General features: G+C 40.3%; 1 protein-coding gene across 1 annotated transcript; it reads right to left on the bottom strand.

The window, feature by feature from the left end:
- Positions 1-445: 445 nt before the first annotated feature.
- On the bottom strand, positions 446-19,454 carry PRDX4 (peroxiredoxin 4). The gene is made up of 7 exons (XM_008972972.4): positions 19,071-19,454; positions 15,235-15,352; positions 11,750-11,866; positions 7,597-7,719; positions 4,358-4,488; positions 3,143-3,177; positions 446-558 (listed from the first exon to the last, which is right to left on the bottom strand). The coding sequence occupies exons 1-7, from the start codon at positions 19,309-19,311 to the stop codon at positions 508-510; spliced, it is 816 nt and encodes a 271-aa protein (XP_008971220.1). The 5' UTR covers positions 19,312-19,454; the 3' UTR covers positions 446-507.
- Between the last annotated feature and the right edge of the window lie 1,501 nt (positions 19,455-20,955).

The raw sequence follows: 20,955 nt of genomic DNA, 5'->3' as shown, positions 1-20,955 counted from the left end.
TGCTCACAACCCGTTCTTTACCGCTACCCTCAAAGGTATGGAGAGGTGAGCCACAGTGGAGTGTTAAGAGCTCAGAATCTAGAATTAGCCTGTCTGGGTGCAAGGTCGGATTTTGCCTTTGCTAGCTAGCTATGTGACTTTGGGTAAGTAAGTAATCTACCTGCACTTCAGTTTCCTCCTCTGTAAAATAAAGAACTCAATGAGTTGCTGTGAGGATTAAATAATGCCCCTAACCTGCTTAACACAAGGCCTGGCACATGGCATGTACCCCGTAAATGTCATTATTGCTATTACTCAGTTTGATTCGATCTCCCATTTCTTCCTTTGGAAAGACAGAGAATAACTGCTTGTCTTTTGGCATCAGTGTCTAACGCTAACGCTAAATATCTTTGGACTTTGATGTGGATTTTTATATTCTCCAAGAAATTACTACTGCAACACAATGTGGTAATGAAACCGTGAACTTTATTGAGAACTTTCAAGCATCATAACTTGAAGAAGTATTTCTCAATTCAGTTTATCGAAATACTTCAGCTTTCCAGCTGGATCTGGGATTATCTGTTAAAACAAAACAAAAAAAGGAAATTATTCATTTTAAAGCCAAAGTACATAATGAGTAGTCTGACATTAGTTGCCCATGCCTTGACTAAAAATTATTTTTGTATATCAGATTGTATATTTAGAAAAAAATGAGATTTGTCCTGCCTACTAATTTTGGCTATTCCAAAAGACAAATATTTTTATTTTGTGTGAATAAATTAACATCTGTACTCAAGCACCCCAAAACTTACTTACAGCTCTCTCTTGGCCACCAGGCTTTCATGGTATCTTCAGGTTTGACCTAATTAAGTCAAACACATTTACAGAGCATGGCTACAGATGTTAATGTACTTTTAAAATCATGCTGCTAAAATGATGGTATGTCACAATTATCTGAAAAGGAGGCAGGTGTTCACTAAGGGCTTACTAAAGTCCAGAATACAACTTTTAAATCTCAAGCTGCAAAGTAAAAAAAAAAAAAAACAAACCCCCAAACTCAAATACATCAAGCACTACTGTCAATAGTTAATGAATACTGTTGTGTTCCCTCTAAGAGCATCACAGCCTTAGAAACCTGTTAGACTTAAAAAAAATTTCCAATATAATTTGACCTCACATTATGTTATTTGCTAGTTATAGGTAAAGTACATCTATCTTTATATATATAAAAATAACTTATTGTAACTTTTGTAATTGACTGATTCTGAATCAATTTCTGATGGGTTTGCAAAACAGTTTTGCCTTTGAGGTCAAAGTTAATGTTACAATAGCAAACTTACTCATCTCTATGTTAATCTAATGGATCTCAAAGGGGATTTGAAATTACACATTAAAGGTACTTTGACCACTAGGTACCTTAAAGTATAAATCAGTCACATTAGTTTACATTTGTTGATTATGAGGCTTATAGAAAGAAATATGAATCAGAAGCTGCTGGCTTAAGCAGCAGCTTAAGAAGCCTTAAAAAGCATTTCAGACACATCTTCAAGGTAGGGGGCACTTCCCCCTGGAGGTGCAGCAAAACCCTCTGTGACTGATGAAAACATCATCTCCAATCACAGGCATGTGCTAGGTGTCCAAGTTCCCAGAGATCAGTGAGAGCTCCCAAGAAGTACAATTTCACTCTGAAAGGTATTATAGGATGAGTACCGGACATTTCGGAAAACGTGTTGACTATTTACATGATTAACTTTTGGGGGCCACAAATCTCTGAGAATCTGGTGAAAACTATGGATTCTCCCTCCAGAAAAATGCATGCGTGTTATCACATACTGTGGTGGTCGTTCTTTTTAATTTTTGATTGATTGACAAATAATAGTTGTATATATTTATGTGTTTGGACGTTCTTTCAACAGACTCACTATATGGAAACTATTCAAGGTATTATGATAGGCAGTACTTATTAGTGAACAACACAGCCAAAGTCCCTGCCCTTGGAGTTATATCCTAATTCTAATTTTAGGTTGTGGTAATAAATGCTTTCATAAATAGGTTGGTTGGGCCAGGTGCGGTGCCTCATGCCTGTAATCCCAGCACTTTGGGAGGCTGAGGTGGGTGGATCGCTTGAGGTCAGGAGTTTGAGACCAGCCTGGCCAACATGGTGAAACCCTGTCTCTACCAAAAAATACAAAAATTAGCTGGGTGTGGTGGTGCAGGCTTGTAGTCCCAGCTACTTAGGGGGCTGAGGCATGAGAATTGCATGAACCCTGGAGGCGGAGGTTGCAGTGAGCCCAGATCATGCCACTGCACTCCAGTCTGGGCGACAGAGCAAGACTCTGTCTCAAAAAAGAAAAAAAAATTATACAGCCTCCTAAACGAAAGAATATACATACGTGTTTCAATCTTTTCTTTCTTCATGACAAGGAGAGAATCATTATCTTCAGTATTAATTGAGCTAGATTTTCTCAAAACCTCTTACTATGCATAGAAAGGTTTTGCTTGTGACTGTTTTCTTTGTCCCAATACAGGAAGAAATTCGATACATGACCTATAAGACCTCTGAATTATTCTACCAGGTCTCCACTCTGCCCTACTTTTTTTTTTCGAACGGTGTATTTATCTGTATACCTGGCTTTAAAATTCACAGCATCACGCCCCATATTCTGCTTTCTCCGGTTTCAGCTACTCTTCCTACAGGCCAAAGAATGTCTGTACTCTGATTTCTGCTTAGCAATGTTTACTTCATTTACAAAATCAAGACAGTTCTAGTAACAAGGGAAGATTATTCTAAGGTTAGCATTTTTTTTTTTTTTTTTTTTTTGAGAAGAAGTCTTGCTCTGTCGCCCAGCATGGAGTGCAGTGGCATGATCTCGGCTCACTGCAACCTCCACCTCCCGGGTTCACGCCATTCTCCTGCCTCAGCCTCCCGAGTAGCTGGGACTACAGGCACCCACCACCATGCCCGGCTAATTTTTTTTTTTTGTATTTTAGTAGAGACGGATTTCACCATGTTAGCCAGGATGGTCTCCATCTCCTGACCTCGTGATCTGCCCGCCTCAGCCTCCCAAAGTGCTGGGATTACAGGTGTGAGCCACTGCGCCCGGCCAGCATTTTTTTCAACTCTAACCATCAACTCAACATAAAAAAATATATATATACTTACTGTTTCACTACCAGGTTTCCAGCCAGCAGGGCAGACTAAAAGAAACAAAAAGAGGCAGAAGACATTTTAAAAACAGAATTCAGTTACCTTCAGCAACTGACTTTTTCTGTTTCTATATGAAACTGAATAGAATATACTAATAAGAACATTTCCAGACCACCGAGCACATGACTTCTATTAGCCGCCTGTTGACACCAAGGAATTTTAGTCATGGAGCTCATAAGCAGGCAGCTAATCTATTTTCATTTTTACCAATTATGTTTAGTTACATTTAAAATATAAGAAATCAAATTGATTGCCCCTCTAATACAGTTGGAAAGTTTGGGAATCTGGTGAGCTGAAAGGCCTGGGCATGGCAAAAATTCCTCCAAATTTACATAAACTTCCAGTACGCTTGTTTGCCATGTATCCTGCAGTACTTTGTACTGATGACATGATTCACTGTTTGTCAAAAGAGACATTAGAATGCATCCTGACTCAGTGACATTTTTAAAAGGAATATATAATGTGTTCTATTTTAGCAAAATGATGAACTTGTAGATTACAAATGTGATACTGAATAAGCCCAGAGATTACATTACTATACTTCATCTTAGCTGAAAGGCAGAGAAGTGATCAAGGATTATTTAAAAGGCTAAATTCAATAATGCAAAGAGGCAAATGAAAACTACATCACTAAATGTTGCCAGATTGACACATTCTAAGCTTGCAGAAACATAATTTTAAAAATTGCAGTAGCAGAAACTTTTGTCTTTTTTATCAAAAAGAACTATGCAAATAGTGAATATTTTTGCATCTCATTTAGTAAGCAGAATATATTAGTTTATATATATATATATACACACACATATATATATATATACACACACACACACACACATATATATATATATATATATATTTTTTTTTTTTTTTTGATTTTTAGTAGAGGTGAGGTTTCACTGGGTTGCCCAGGCTGGTCTTGAATTCCTGAGCTCAAGCAATCCTCCTACCTTGGCCTCCCAAAATGCTGGGATTTCAGGCATGAGCCACCATGCCTGGCCTGATATTTTGTTAAAGCACTGTAAATTATAATTTGGTCTGTTAAAAGGATCTGCTAATAATTTGTAAATAATCAGAAAACTTCGGAAATATCGATTACTTTTACGATAAGAAACCTAACTAATTATGCTATCTTTCAAACTAAAAAATCAAAAGGTTAGAAGGGAGAGGTACCTTCTCCGTGTTTGTCAGTGTACTGGAATGCTTGAACCAAACGTAGTGTCTCATCCACTGATCTACCCACAGGAAGATCATTCAGAGTAATTTGTCTCAGGATTCCTTTGTCATCAATAATGAAGAGACCTCTGTAAAACAGAAGAATGGTAGAGATGAGGTCATTTCTTCTCATTTATGTATTGTGAATTCCTATACCATCCACACAGAAGGATGCTATACAGAACAAACACCACACTACCTACCTACTCCAATGGTATACAAACACACACACACACACACACGTACACACACGTGTGTGGACATCCCTCCCTCAATCTAATGTATAATTTGGAATTATCACTGTAAAACTGCAGCTTTAAAAATTTGTTTTTAGCTAAGAAATGTACCAGAGTATTTACAGTTGCTGAAGAGAATCTGACCTTTAAAAACTATCTGCATATGTGCATGTATTATTTTGAAAATAATAAATTTTTTATTTGTTTTCAAACAGGATCTCACTCTGTTGCCCAGGCTGAAGTGCAGTGGCATGATCTCGGCTCACTGCAGCCTCAACCTCTTGGGCTCAAGTGATCCTCTCGCCACAGCCTACTGAGTAGCTGGGACTACAGGTGTGTGCCACCACACCCAGCTAATTTTTGTATTTTTTGTACAAACAGGGTTTCGCCATGTTGCCCAGGCTAGTCTCAAACTGCTGGACTTGAGCAATCTACCTGCCTCGGCCTCCCAAAGTGCTGGGATTACAGGCGGGAGCCACCATGCCCGGCCTTAACAAAAAAATTTTAAAAAGAAACTACTGGCTCAGGTCAAATAATATAGCTAACGTTAGATAATTTTACTTGGTTAATGTTCAAATGATTCCACATTTTAAAACTGCCTCAGTCTTTTTTGGGGCATATTTATTCTTGGAAATTAACTTAGTAACAGATTTTATGAAAGCAGAAAACATTAAATACTTAGCAAGTACAAAAGAGGGGAAACTACTGGTAGCAATACATGATACAATACAATGAACCTTGAGAACATTATGCTGCGTGAAAGAGGCTAGTCATAAAAGCACATATTGTAGGATTCCATTTATATGAAATGTCCAGAATAGGCAACTATAGAGACATAAAGTAGATTTGTGGTTGCCTAAAGCCGGGGGAAGTGGGTTAGGGGAAACATGGAGTGACTGCTAATGGGTATGGGGTTTTTTGGAGCATGAAAACATTCTAAGATTGTGGTGATGGTTGCACAACTCTGTGAATACACAAAAACCACTGAAATGTATTCTTTCTTTCTTTATTTTTTTTGAGACGGAGTCTCGCTGTCGCCCAGGCTGAAGTGCAGTGGCGCGATCTCGGCTCACTGCAGACTCCGCCCCCCGGGGTTCACGCCATTCTCCTGCCTCAGCTTCCCGAGTAGCTGGGACTACAGGCACCCGCCACCACGCCCGGCTACTTTTTTCTATTTTTTTTTAGTAGAGATGGGGTTTCACCGTGTTAGCCAGGATGGTCTCGATCTCCTGACCTCGTGATCCGCCTGCCTTGGCCTCCCAAAGTGCTGGGATTACAGGCGTGAGCCACTGCGCCCGGCTATGTATTCTTTATTTTTAATTTTAATTATTTTTTTAGAGACAGGGTCTCACTCTTGTTACCCAGGCGAGAGTGCAGTGGTGTGATCATAGATCATTGCAACCTTGAACTTCCAGGCTCTAGCGATCCTCTTATCTCAGCCTCTTGAGTAGGCTGGGACTACAGGAATGTGCCACCACAACGGCCTAATTTAACAAAAAAATTTTATTTATTTTTTTTTGTAGAAGACAAGGGTCTTGTTATGTTGCCCAGACTAGTCTCAAACTCCTGGGCTCAAGGGATCCTCCCACCTAGGTCTCTCAAAGTGCTGGGATTACAGGCATGAACTACCATGCCCAGCTGAATTGTATTCTTTAAATGGGTATTGTATTATATGTGAACTATATTCCAATAAAGTTGTTATAAAAAAACACAGGATTATAAAATACTGACACTTTCACATAAAACATTCAAGAAAAACTATTGGCACTACAAAGCAAATCAATACAACCAAATTACAACTGTTTCACACTAAAATTGCCCCCTTTTCAAAGAATTCTATTAATGTTTGTTAGCTCAAGTAACCCAGTGAGAGCGTCTGGGTAAAATATTTCCTTAATTTTTCCTACTCCAAAGACACAGGTTTGCTAAGTAGTATGACACTTGTATTTAGAAAAAAACATTACTGGAGTCAGGTTGCAAAAAAGGAAAAAGAAATGGACAAGGAGTTGGGGGACCTGGATTTAAGTCTGGGCTCTGCAATTAAATTATTATATAACTTTGGCTAAGATCATGGAACTCTATGAATCTGTCTCTTTTATCTGTAAGATGACAGGGTGGGTGAAAGACCTCTAAATAATCTTCCAGCTCTAAAAGTCTATGATGCTAACATAGTTTAATCAGGGTAATATAAACTAACAGTTTAAGTTTAGTAGTTTAAAGACTAATAGAACAAAGTAATATTTTTCTTTCTTTCTTTTTTTTTTTTTGAGACGGAGTCTTGCTCTGTCGCCTGGGCTGGAGTGCGGTGGCGTGATCTCGCCTCACCGCAACCTCCGCCTCCCGGGTTCGAGCGATTCTCCTGCCTCAGCCTCCCGAGTAGCTGGGACTACAGGCGTATGCCACTATGCCCAGCTAATTTTTGTATTTTTTAGTAAAGATGGGGTTTCACCATGTTGGTTGGCCAGGATAGTCTCGATATCTTGACATCATGATCTGCCCCCCTCGGCCTCCCAAAGTGCTGGGATTATAGGCGTGAGCCACCATGCCCAGCCAATTATTTCTTTTTTTTTTTTTTCACTCTGTCACCCAGGCTGGAGTGCAGTGGCATGATCTGGGCTCACTGAAACCTCCGCCTCCCAGGTTCAAGCAATTCTCCCACCTCAGCCTCCCGAGTAGCTGGGACTACAGGCATACGCCACCATGCCTGGGTAATTTTTATATTTTTTGGTAGAGACAGGGTTTCACCATGTTGGCCAGGCTGGTCTCAAACTCCTGACCTCAAGTAATCTGCCCACCGTGGCCTCCCAAAGTGCCAGGATTACAGGCTTGAGCTACCGTGCCTGGCCTCAAAATTATATTTCTTGATCAAAATTTGTTCTTCTATTTCATAAATAACATCTATTTCAAGGAGGATTATAAACACGCTTGGATTTGTCATAATATAAAACCACTGAAAGGTACCTAAGAGTGTGGCCTGAGTCCTCTAGGTATACACCATAGTCCTTTGAGATCTGATGGGTCAAATCTGAAAGAAGTGGAATCCTTATTGGCCCAAGTCCTCCTTGTCTTCGAGGGGTATTAATCCTGTAACAAACAGAACGCTTACCTCTCAGAGCTAAGTAAACGGCATATATTAAAACAGCACTCTTTCTCTATACATGCACACGCAAACACATGAAATACACACATTCTTTGACTAACAAAAACAGGCTAATATACTTTCTATTTTCTTGCTTTTCCCATTTAATATATTCATATCCTTTAAACATTAAAAATATATATACATAACACATTTTTATTTTATGTTTTTGAGACAGGGTCTTGCTCTGTCTCCCAGGCTGCAGGGCAGTGACGTGATCATAGCTCAGCGTAGCCTAAAACTTCTAGGCTCAAGCGATCCTCTTGCCTCAGCCCCCTGAGAAGCTGGGACTACAGGTGTGTACCATCACACTGGGCTAATGTTTTAAACACTTTTTTGTAGAGATGGGGTGTGGCTTTGTTACCCAGGCTGGTCTCGAACTCCTGGCTTCAAGCAATCCTCCTGCTTCACCCTCCCAAAGTGCTGGGATTATAGCCGTGAGCCATTGTGCTCAGCCTACAACACATTTTTGTTTTTTCTGAGACGGAGTCTTGTTCTGTTGCCCAGGCTGGAGTGCAGCAGCGTGATCTCGGTTCACTGCAACCTCTGCCTCCCAGGTTCAAGCGATTCTCCTGCCTCAGCCTCCCAAGTAGCTGGGATTACAGGCGTGTGCCACCACACCTGGCTGATTTTTGCATTTTTAGTAGAGTCAGGGATTTACCATGTTGGTCAGGCTGGTCTCGAACTCCTGACCTCAGGTGATCCACCCGGCTTGGCCTCCCAAAGTGCTGGGATTACAGGCGTGAGCCACTGCGCCTGGCCTATAACACATTTTTAATGTATGGATACACAGATACTCCTTGACTTAAGATGGGGTTGTTTCTTTCTTTTTTTTTTTTTTTTTTGAGATGGAGTCTTGCTCTGTCACCCAGGCTGGAGTGCAATGGCACGATCTTGGCTTACTGCAACCTCTGCCTCCCAGGTTCAAGTGATTCTCCTGCCTCAACCTTGTAAGTAGCTGGGATTACAGGCACCCGCCACCACGCCCAGCTATTTTTTGTATTTTTAATAGAGATGGGGTTTCACCATGTTGGCCAGGCTGGTCTCAAACTCTTGACCTCAGGTGATCCGCCCACCTCGGCCTCCCAAAGTGCTGGGATTACAGGCCACTGTGCCCGGCTGGGGCTGTGTCTTGATAAACACATCATAAATTGAAAATATCATTAGCTAAAAATGTATTTACTATCCCATAAACCCACTGTAAAGTTGAAAAATTATACGTCAAACCATCGTAAGTCAGGAATATCTTTACTGTATTTTACTTAATTCCATGATGAAGATTTAAACCATTTACCTTTTTTTTTTGCTTTATAAACACTGCTGAAAACATCCTTGTATTCTTACTTTTATACACTTGTCTAATTGATTTCTGAAAGTGAAACTGATAGATCAAAAGATACGTAGTATCATAAGCATAACCTTAGTAGTGTGATCATAAGATAAAGCCTTGAACAGACAGGCAGGATACAAATGAATGACATTTTAATATTCTGAGAGACAAATGCAAAGTCCACTTGAAGCAGTGAAGGAAGTTAGTTATAATATCAGATGCCTCAGTCTTCACTACAGGTTGAGTATCCCTTATTGGAAGTGCTTGGGACCAGAAGTGTTTTGGATTTAGGATTTTTTCCGATTTTGGTATATCTGCATACTTACTGGTTGAACATCCCTAATCTGAACTCTGAAATGCTTCACTAAGCATTTCCTTTGAGCATCATGTCAGCACTCAAATTTTGAATTTTGGAACACTGTGGATTTCAGGTTAGGGACGCTCAATCTGTATTCTGTAACTTGAAACCAGGAGACATGGGCTGATGCTCTAACAGGAGGGTACTGACACAGCAGATAGAAAACAAAACGACATTGCTCTAGATATCTGGAGCCCCGGTTCTGACACCCAAGTAGAAATTTCTGGTTGATGTGAACCCTATCAGGCTGAGAATGTATCCCCAAATTTCCTTGGGAAAGCAATCCCAAATTATTTGGGATGACATAACTTTTTCCTTAGTGGATATGCATTTTAATCCTCGGAAGATTTAGAATTACTACAGAAGTGATGAAGCACAGCCTGGGCAACATGGCAAGACTCCATCTCTACAAAAATAAAAATTAAAATAGGTATGGTGGTGCAAGCTTGCAGTCCCAACTATTTGGGGAGGTAGAAGGATTGTTGGAGCCCAGGAGTTCAAGGCTGCAGGGAGCTATGATTGATTGTGCCACTGCACTCCAGCCTGGGCAACATAGTAAGACCCTGTCTTTCTTTTTTTTAAAGGAAATGATGAAGCAAATTAAGCCTATATTTTTTTTTTTTTGAGACAGGATCTCACTCTATTGCCCAGGCTGGAGTGCAGTGGTATGATCTTGGCTCACTACAGCCTCGACCACCTAGGCTCAGGTCATCCTTCCATCTCAGGCTCCCGAGTAGCTGGGACCACAGGCATGCACCACCAGACCTGGCTAATTTTTTTTATTTTTTGTATAGATGGGGTCTCACTATGTTGCCCACGCTGGTCTTGAACTCCTGGGTTGAAGTGATTCTCCTGCTTTGACCTCCCAAAGTGCTGGGATTATAGGCGTGAGCCACCATGCCAGGCTATTTTAACATTTTTATATTAAGAAATAATCAGTACATATTTATATGTTAAGTTATTTATAATGTTTCAGAGAATTTGGCATATTAGAACTACTTAAGTATTTGGGAAGGTTTGTCTGAAAATTGAGATACTTAAGGAATTCAAATATATTAAATATATAACTGCATTTAAAAATACTTATGGGAATTAATTTCTTAGGGAAATGTAATTAATTAAATTGTAGCTCACCAAGCAATGAAAATTTGTTATACACACACAGATTATAAATGAAAAAAGCTCGTGTTTCAAATTTGTAACTTTAATAAATTGAATATTATGTTTTAAAACCAATAGTTCTGAATCGTTTTTTTTTTTTTGAGATAGAGTTTCACTCTCGTTGCCCAGTTGCCAAGGCTGGAGTGCAATGGCGTGACCTCGGCTCACTGCAACCTCCACCTCCTGGGTTCAAGTGATTCTCCTGCCTCAGCCTCCTGAGTTGCTGGGATTACAGGCACCTGCTACCACGCCTGGCTAATTTTCTATTTTTAGTAGAGACGGGGTTTCTCCATGTTGGTCAGGCTGGTCTCGAACTCCCGACCTCAGGTGATCTGCCTGCCTCGGCCTCCCAAAGTGCTGGGATTAGAGGCATGAGCCACTGTGCCCGGCCCAATTCTGAATGGTCTTTATTGTGCACAAAGTTTTCTGCACAAGACTGTGGACACTATAAAAACTCATATTAACATGTAAATTTCCAATTTTGAGACATGTTGCCCAACTGCTCTCCAGAAATGCTAAACAGCTGTGTGTGAGTGCCGTTTCTTCAATTTTTGTCCACAGTGGATACATTTTTTCAATCTTTTAAATCTTGGCCAACCAGACAGGGAAAATTGGCATCTCGTCATTTTAATTTGCAATTCTTTATAACGAATTTAGGTAAAACATCTTTTTATGATTAATGAATTTTTAAACATTTTTTAAAATTAATTTTTAAAAAGTATTGTTTCTTCAAAATTGTAAAAGCTGAGTTTGACTATATAACTGTGTAACAGAGAAATGGCATATTTTAAAGATTTTTTTCCTCCAAATTATGGTAACCCAATTTATCATAAGCATATAATTCAGTGGTTTTCGCTATAGAAATCACATCTATTGCATTTAACTTTTCCCCTTATTTTGAAATGTCCTATAAAATCCTTAAGCATTTTTACTATAGCAGCTGATTATATTACTCTTCTCTCTTTTTTTAACCTGGAAAATGTGTAGTTACATGTATTACTCTTAGATAAAGCTATTCCTGAATTGTCTGATAAATGACTATATTCTTATATCAAGAGTTATCTGTCCATGCTTTAAGAGTAAATCCATTCTTTTTTTTCTACGAATATAAGTGTAAGATACTGACCAGGCCAAATGGGTAAACTGTGAATCAACAGAGCATGCTACCACTTCAGTATTTATAGATCTGAATTCTTCAAGTCTGTCGCCAAAAGCGATAATTTCAGTTGGACACACAAATGTGCTGAAAGGTAAAAAAAAAAAAAAAAAAAAAAAACAAAAAACACTTCAGTATTCTCCAAATAAGCATATACCTAAACTTTCAAATGACAATTTTTACAAATACCTTTAATAATAAAAATGCACATTAAGAACAATTTTATATTTGAACCTTTTCAAAATGGAGTGGTCTAAAAGACTGTCATTTAATCAAATATTTAAGACAGAAACATATTAGAGTTCCCAACTACATCTCAATAAACTTTCTTATTACAACTTAATAGATCAGTAGTCAACCAATGTTCTCTTCTCCCTTATAGCAATAGCCACCCCTCATTTTATTACTTTTATTTAATAATACCTTTTATTTATATAGAATTTTATAGCTTTCAAAGGATCTATACAAATTTTATGTCATTTCACTATTTTTTTTTAATATTCCTATACCAACCCTATGAACTAGATGCATCTATGTGTATTTTGGAGAGGAGGCAATGTTTTCCAGTACCCCCACCCCTCCTTTCTTGATAAGGTCCTCTTCCACCTTGTCTACCAGTCCTGTGCAGCCAGGGATTTTATACCTTAATACCCTCATGTTGTCAGGCCATGTTTAGAGAATATTACTAGGGTGGCATTTTTTCAAACCGTGGTAGGGACTCCTTAAATTAACTGAGTTCTAAACAATATTTTTAAAAAGTGAAATCGAATAGAAAACAGGAGACTCTATCATACATAGTAAGGGTAAATTATGAAACACATATTTATATATACAAATACATATATATGTTTGTCTTCAACAGTGATGATATTCAAAATATTTAACAATCTTAACTCAAAGCTGGCTTTAGTTCTGGAGGTTTCTGAAAGGGATCAGGCAGGAGGACTAACTAGCTGGTGAGGAAAGGGAGTGGCTATTTACCACATGATATGAGGGTTTTTCAGTATTTTAAGGAGCATGGCTGTGCTGGTGCATCCAGATGGAATGTTACCGTATATATATGTGCCTGTGTACTGGCTGACAACAAAAAATGTATTTCCTACTGTGAGACATGGTCAAGAAAGTTTGAAAAACATAGACTTAGTTAGGGCACAAGTTCCTACCAGATACCAATACAGGATTTTAACATGTTTCAGTTATTCAGGTACAGCACTGTCATGTCCAAGTAGACAGTTCTAATCTCGGATGATGTCCCTGGAAACCTGGGCTATAAAATGTATTTTTAATATTTTCTAAAGGGTAGGAATGGTCAGCCTCAGCCTTCCTTTATTTTTTTTTTTTTTTGTGGCAGGGTCTCACTCTGTCATCCAGGCTGGAGTGCAGTGGCGCGATCTCAGCTCACTGCAACCTCCGCCTCCCAGGTTCAAGCAATTCTCCTGCCTCAGCCTGCTGAGTAACTGGGACTACAAACGCCCACCACCACGCCCGGGTAATTTTGTTTGTATTTTCAGTAGAGACGGGGTTTCACCTTGTTGGCCAGGCTGGTCTAGAACTCCTGACCTCAGGTGATCCGCCCATGTTGGCCTCCCAAAGTGCTGGGATTACAGGCGTGAGCCACTGCACCCAGCCTCTGCCTTTCTTCTTATTTCAAGGAATGCTACCTAGAGATACATTTGACCAACTTCTTAGTGAAGACAGAAAAAGTTTTGGCAGGAAACTGAAGGGTTACGTTTGTAACTTTCCTCCTTGTAGACTGTGGCAAATACCCTAGAATTCTTCCTTCTCTAACCAGGCACAGTCCAGCATTACATGAAAACAGGAAGAGGCTATCTTAGCTCCTTGTCCCAGAAGACCATTGCTAACAACATGCTCCAATTAACTATCTCTTACCCATTATGGAGTTATGAATAACAATGGAGAAACACAGAACATATTTTTCTGCTACATTAGACTAATTTCCAAATTCAGGGTGTTAGTCGTATATATTTAACATACATGTTAACCTTCTGGTTTTATAACAACATGAATTTAGAAGGCCTGTCATTTTTTATGTCTACTGAAATTTCTACTTCTGGTTTCTATTAGAAATTAAGCTATACTTAAAAAAATCAAGTCACAATATGAGTTGATTAGAAAGAAGCAAGTTCTTATAATTTAAAAGATTATATATTATGCAGACTCATAACTTTAGTCTCAATGTAATAATTTTCATGAGAATTCTTCCTTTGTGGCTTAGAGCGGGGGTTGGCAAATAGGTCAATAGGCCAAATCCAGCAGAAAAAATTTGTTAATCCCTGGCCTAGAAACAACCTATAGCAATGAGCTTAAGTATACCCTCCCTGCAAGTTTAAATTTGATCTATGTAGTTCCAGATTAGTCCTAATGGAAAAAGGCACAGTGGCAAAGATAGAGGAGGAAACTTCTAGTTATTTGTTGTAACCAAAAAGTAAGTTCCAAGAGAATAAAAGATAAAAATTGACATAACTCTTTTTGGTCTCTTCTGACTTTCATGAATTTTGAAAAACACTCAAAATAGTGTTTTGTAAAATAAAATAAGATTAAATCCTCAATGTGAATAAAGCTGTAAGGGTATTTACTTTTAGTCAACTTTCTGACCATATACAAAAACGCTCACTGTCACCGAGTTAAAAAAAGACGAGAAACCCCACAATAACCATAACATATACACAGGTGTTATTCCTTATTCCTTAAGCAGTATATAATATTTTCAGCAAAATGTTCAAATCCCAGAAAAGCAACAGATGCAGCAAAGCATAAAAATGGAAAAACCACAGTTACATGGTATCACTAGAGAAAATGGCTTAATTTTCTTTTTCTTTTCTTTTTGAGATGGAGTCTCGCTGTTGCCAGGCTGGAGTGCAGTGGCGCTATCTCAGCTTACTGCAACCTCCGCCTCCAGGGTTCAAGCAATTCTCCTGCCTCAGCCTCCCGAGTAGCTGGGACTACAGGTGCGTACCACCACGCCCAGCTCATTTTTGCATTTTTAGTAGAGATGGGGTTTTACCATGTTGGCCAGGATGGTCTCGATCTCTTGACCTTGTGATCCACCTGCTAGGTGGATCTGTGCTAGGATTACAGAATTAATTTTCTAATCAACAGAGATACAGTAAAAAGAATTATGGCATAGGTCTTGCTATTAAATGCTTTCTAATATATCATCAGTCCATTTTCTTGCCTTAGTAGGTATAGCTTAATGAATATATTGTAGCTTTCCTCTAATTATTCCATTATAACATAATCATGTAGACATAAGTATTGAGGTCGGTGTGTTATGTCTCTGAAATATATGGTAGATGTTACCTTTTTAAATACATTTCTTTACTTCAGCTTGCCTTTTTAAAAACCAAGAGCTGAACAAAATAATTTGTTTGATACTCCTGAAAAATAATTGATAAAGACTGAGATTTTACTAGCTATTTACATGTATTACTTACAAATCAAGTGGGTAGAAGAAGAAAACCAAGTATTTCCCACGATAATCAGTTAACTTCAGCTCCTTAAATTCTCCATCGATCACAGCTGTTCCTTCCCAGTAGGGCGCTGGCTTGGAAACTAAGAAAGAAAAATACATGATGTTCTGTAACACTGAGAAAGTTGGTGGAATGGTAGAAGGACATCTTTAGAAAATCACTAAAAATCAGGGCTACCTTTAGATCTCTTTGGCAGTCTGGTGAAGCTTACAGACTTCTTAAAAGAGTGTTATTGAATGCAAAAAGGAAAATACATAGAATTACAAAAGAAACCAATTGTATTTAAATGCAATTATCAAAATATTAAAAAAATTGGTGATATCATAATACATGTGCTCTATAACACTTCAAAACTGCAAGATCTAGTCGTAATCTGACAACTACATAAGATAATGATGAGTGAAAATGGTGTTTCAGGATACCTGCGATAACCATATGTAGCAAGAAAATAAGTGATTCTATTGATGAAAGGTACAAGCAAGTGCTGCTGAAGATAGTGTAGTTTGTTGCTGACATTCATAATAGAAGGAAACACTAAATTTCAGATGGGGATTAGTGAAAATAAATACTTTTTTCCCCTATTCATGCTCACAGACCCCTTAAATTCTACCCTGCACTAAACCCTCCTGGATACTTCACTATAGTCCCGCTTCAAGTTGTCAACTTCCTACATTTCAAATAATTAGATTTTCCTTTCTCTAATGGCAGTCTTCCAGATGTACTAGTTTGTCCAGCTTCTGACATACACATGGAGGACCTGCTGCAGATGAGGCTACACAAAATGAGGAGGGAATGTACAAATATGTCAGGCCAGAAGTGTAAAATCCCAGACCATGGGATCATTTTCCTAGAGGGCTTTGAAAGAAGACTCCCTTGAACAGGTTTCAAGTGACCCAATGGAAACTGAACAGTTCATGCTGCTCTCTTGTAAGGGCGTACAGTCATTTTAGCCAACACACTTAGATACTAATGCACCTTCATGCTCTGTTAACACATTCAGATAGCACTTATACTTTCAGACCCCTTACAAACACTGAAGTCAATGCTTGCTTCTAAGTTTGGCTAAGGGTCCTAGAAAGTAAGGCTTATACTTCTCTGTAACAGCCACCATTTATGGTCACTCCAAAATAGAGACCAACAACATGAATTTCTCTTAAAAATTAATATATAACATATGATTACTTATCTTGAGCCAGCATCCTACCTCATATATATAATCCTGATCTGATTAGGTAAAGGCCAGGAGGGAGAAATAGACAGCAGAAGAGTATTCAATTATATATACTTTAAATAAATTACTTAAAATGCTACTCAAGTGAGAGGTTATAATAATTGTAATGATCTATTACAATGACACGCCTTAATGATTTTAGCATACTGGGAAAACCATATTTGAAAAATAAATTTTGTTCTGAAAACTGATTTTGGAAATATTTGGTTAAGAATGGTAGTTACTTTGCTATGATCTATAAATGGAATTCCCAAAGCAATCCCTTGCATTTATTAAAAAAACAAAAATTGTCTTGAATATAAATTATGTAATTAACATAAAGATTCTGGTAAATGCAGAGAAGTACAAAGAATACTTAAATCCTCTCTCTCCATAACTCCCATCAACTACTGTTAACATTCTGATGTCTGTCTTTCTAGTCTTATTTTTTTTAATTTTAGTTATTTATTTATTTTTTTTTTTTGAGACAGAGTCTCAGTCTGTCGCCCAGGCTGGAGTGCAGTGGTGTGATCTGGGCTCACTGCAACTTCCGCCTCCCGGGTTCAAGGGATTCTCTTGCCTCAGTCTGCCCAGTAGCTGGGATTACAGGTATGCGCCATCACACCCGGCTAATTTTTGTATTTTTAGTAGACACGGGGTTTCACCATGTTGGCCAGTCTGGTCTCGAACTCCCGACCTCGGGTGATCGGCTGGCCTCGGCCTCCCAAAGTGCTGAAATTATAGACGTGAGCCACCACACCTGGCCTTTCCGTTCTTTTTTAAACACAAATTTGCCACGTGTTGCATCCCGCCTTTTTTTTTCTCCTTAAGGGAAACAGTAAATTAATTATGAACAGTTTTTGATATTACTAAAAATTATTTGAAAATATGGCCTTAATGGCTCCATAATAGTCTTTACTAACAAAAGTCTTTGTATCTTTAATTCTAGATAAGCCTACATGTGACAGAGAAATGTAGTAAACAACTAAAATGTTAAGTTTTGCTGGTAAAGGGAAAGCTTTGAAGTAGATTTGTTTCCTGTGGAAAATATATGTAATGTAAGTAAACACTTAACTGGCTGACATATTTAAAATACTTTCCCAGGCAAGTAAAACCAGTGGGACTTGGAAATACTGATTTTAAAATTTAAGACTGGTTTTGTTAAAAATCTCAAAGTAGGCCGGGCACCGTGGCTCACGCCTGTAATCTCAGCACTTTGGGAGGCCAAGGCAGGCGGATCATGAGGTCAGGAGTTCCAGACCAGCCTGGCCAATATAGTGAAACCCCGTCTCTACTAAAAATACAAAAATTAGCCGGGTGTGGTGGTGCGCGCCTGCAGTCCCAGCTACCTGGGAGGCTGAGGCAGAAGAACCGCTTGAACCCGGGCGGCGGAGGTTGCAGTGAGCCGAGATCGCGCGACTGCACTCCAGCCTGGGTGCCTGGGTGACAGAGCGAGACTTCGTCTCAAAAAAAAAAAAAAAAAAAAAAGTCCCAAAGTAGTTAACTGAAAGTACTTACTTTCAGCAAGTAAGAACTGTAAATGTTTAAGAGGACAAAACAGTTTTTCTCATTTATCACTCCCAACCCATCCTAAGTCATAACAACATTCCATTTAACTCTAGGGATTCAGAATTGTGAAGCATTACTTTTTTCACTGAATACTGGCATGGAACATGCTGTAACTGAACCATAAAAACCAACTACACACCTACAGAATGTCAAATGATCTGCAGGAAAAGCAGGTTACTGAATAGCAAGCAAGAGACAGCCTTTATCTATAGCCACTGTTCACTTTTGGTTAATTTTAACATCCAGATGTAGCAGGCTACAACTTTCACAGTATCTACTTCGTCTGACGTGTCATTCCTGAAAGTGGCCATTAGCTTTGTACACTGGACAGAAATGCAAATAATCAAAAACCAAATTGGCAGGACACAAATTTGCCACGAGGTTTATCATCAACCCAAATGCATACTTCTAACCTTTTCCCCCATTTCCCTCAAAAGTACACTCTGTAATAGGTTCTTCATGTCTGAGAAACATAAGGAATATCCATTAACTACACAGGCTTTGGGGAAGGTGGCTTTCAGTAATAATCTTTGTAAGATGCAAACAAAAAGGAAGAAAGAAAAATGAAATGTTTGACCTCCCGAGCACTGTGTTTAGCAACTTTTCTGTTTAATCAAACTTTTTGTGAATCATTATTCAACCTATCAATGTCTTCCTTCGCTGAAATAGTACCTGAAAAAGACGGGATGTGCTGACGGCACTTTGAGATGTTTCAGGAACTGTTTCAGTTTGCCCAACATCCTCGATGCAAACTCGGGACTAGGGCCACCCACTTTCCCTCAGCTGCGGCTTTTGGGGTAACCACTACCTCTTCTAAAATCTGATCAGTGGAAACCATACCTTTCTTCACAGCTAGAACTCCCCTTTATTCCCCTCCCCGCCCTCCTAGGAGAGAACCAGGCCCGCCCAGGGCCCGGAGGCAGCCCAGGGGGTGCCGCCCAAGCCCAGACTCCGGGGGTGTAACCGGGGTACATGTGTCTCCGGAGTCTCCCCTCCCACCCTTTGGCGGGACACTACCTACTCTTCGCTTTGCTTAGGTGCAGGGAGTGGTCGGCGACCGATACCCGGGATGCCTCTCCCGGGTACACTTGTCCACCCGCGTAGAAGTGGCACTCCTCTTCGCGAGTCCGGGGCCTCTCCTCTGTCTCCCAGCCCTGCACAGCTCCAGCCGGCAGCAGGAACAGCAGTAGCGGCAGCAGAAGCAGCCTTCGGTGGCGGCCGTGGTCCGGAGTTGTCGCGGCTAGCAGCGGCAGCGCCTCCATGACCACGCGAGCGCAGAAACACGTCCCTTGGCGCGAGCGCCGCTTCTGCCGCCGCCGGGCAGCTACAACCGCGTGCACGACGCCCGCGCGAGCCGGGGCGCGGCCTCGCGAGACCTGCTCCGCCCCCTACCCCCCTCTGCTCCCCGCCCCGCCACGTGGGCGCCGGCTGCACCTCCCCCATCCCAAGCCTGCATTTGCGCCTGCGTCCCGCGGCGGACCAGGACCGGGAGCGTTGCCCAACTCTGCGAAGGCAGCGACAAGGTCTCCTGACCTCCGCGCTGTTTTAGACATCTTTCCACGTCCATCTCTTCCACAAAGCCTCACCACTGCACACAAGCCCCTCACAAGCGGAATCTAACCTATATGCTTGTGAATGGCTTGCATTTTATACTTCTAATAAGCTTTTAAAAAAGTCACTTAACGTTTTTAAAAATTATATTTACTTGACAAATCATAATTGTATACATTCGTGGGATGCAATGTGATTTTTTGAAATATGTATCCAATGTGGGATGATTACATCACATTAACTTATCCATCGCCTTGTTTACCTATGACTTTTATGGTGAGATTTCAAATTTACTCTTATTCATTTTGAAATATACATTATTATTGACTGTATTTACCCTGCTGCTTACCAGAGGTTGGGAAGTAAGGAAGGCGAGGCGAGAGGGAAGGAATGGGGAGTTAGTTGTTGGTCAGAGGTTACCAAGTTCCAGATAGACAGGAATAAGTTTCAAGATCTAATAGACATTTACTAATTTTTTTTCTTGAAGTGATTTGTGTGAACGGGGCCATGATCTGCACTACTTGCAGCTCTTTTAAGTCCTGGAAAAACTCAGGGAGGGTAGGTCTAACCATTTACTTTCCTCCAGCATGCAAGGGCGTACAGGCAGTTTTTAGTGACCTAATCTATTGTTTCAAAGACAGCTTTTTTTAAAAAAAATTTAAACGAAGACTTGAAAAGTTACCAGAAAACTCTCCCAGCAGTGTTGTTCCTTTTTCTGACAATTACCCCATCACCCAACCCCTGGCCTTTTCCCTGCCCTCCCCACCCATCTCCCCGCCGTGGGCACCGCCCCGCTTGCCGCTGCAACCTGCCGTGTGCGTCTGCGCACTGGGGGCAGGCCCAGGCCACCGAGCGTCCACCAACTGGACTAAGACCACCTTGTGTCGTCACTTGTGACCGATCTTCTGCACTCCCACCCTCAGCACTGTTTTAGACCCTGTTCATCCTTCTGGGCCCATCTTGTACACAAAACTTCGCAGGTAACTGGCCTCGCGCCCTCAGCACTGTTGTAGGCCTTCTCATCCTTCACACCAATTTCTTCCACAAAGCTTCGCCCATGGCTGTCTTCCCACCATTGAAGTGCCAACGACGACCCTCGCCGCCAGCACTCGTTAGACATCCTTCCACGCCCATCTCTCCCAAAAAGCCTCCTCATCCCACGCCACCCCCGCCCCTCAAAAGGGAAACTAACCTTTCTGCCTCTGAATAGCTCGCGTTTTATCCCTCTAACAGACATTTCTTATTCTTTTCCTTGCAGTGATCTTTGTGAACAGCCATGACTCCTCTCTCGAGTCGGAGCCCTTTTCAGGTCCCCAGAAAACTTGGAGAAGAAAAGTCTAACCTGAAAAGCCATA

The sequence above is a fragment of the Pan paniscus genome, chromosome X (assembly GCF_029289425.2).
Source record: "Pan paniscus chromosome X, NHGRI_mPanPan1-v2.0_pri, whole genome shotgun sequence".
Lineage (NCBI taxonomy): Eukaryota > Metazoa > Chordata > Mammalia > Primates > Hominidae > Pan > Pan paniscus.
The sequence above is the reverse complement of the archived record's forward strand: the minus strand, read 5'-3'. Positions and strand labels throughout refer to the sequence as shown.

Excerpts from the sequence above, each read along its gene's own strand:
- PRDX4 (XM_008972972.4), bottom strand. The coding sequence starts at position 19,311 with ATGGAGGCGCTGCCGCTGCTAGCCGCGACAACTCCGGACCACGGCCGC. Across the intron at positions 11,867-15,234 it reads TTCTTCTACCCACTTGATTT|CACATTTGTGTGTCCAACTG; the intron begins GTAAGTAATACA and ends TTTACCTTTCAG. Across the intron at positions 559-3,142 it reads GGAAACCTGGTAGTGAAACA|ATAATCCCAGATCCAGCTGG; the intron begins GTAAGTATATAT and ends TTGTTTTAACAG.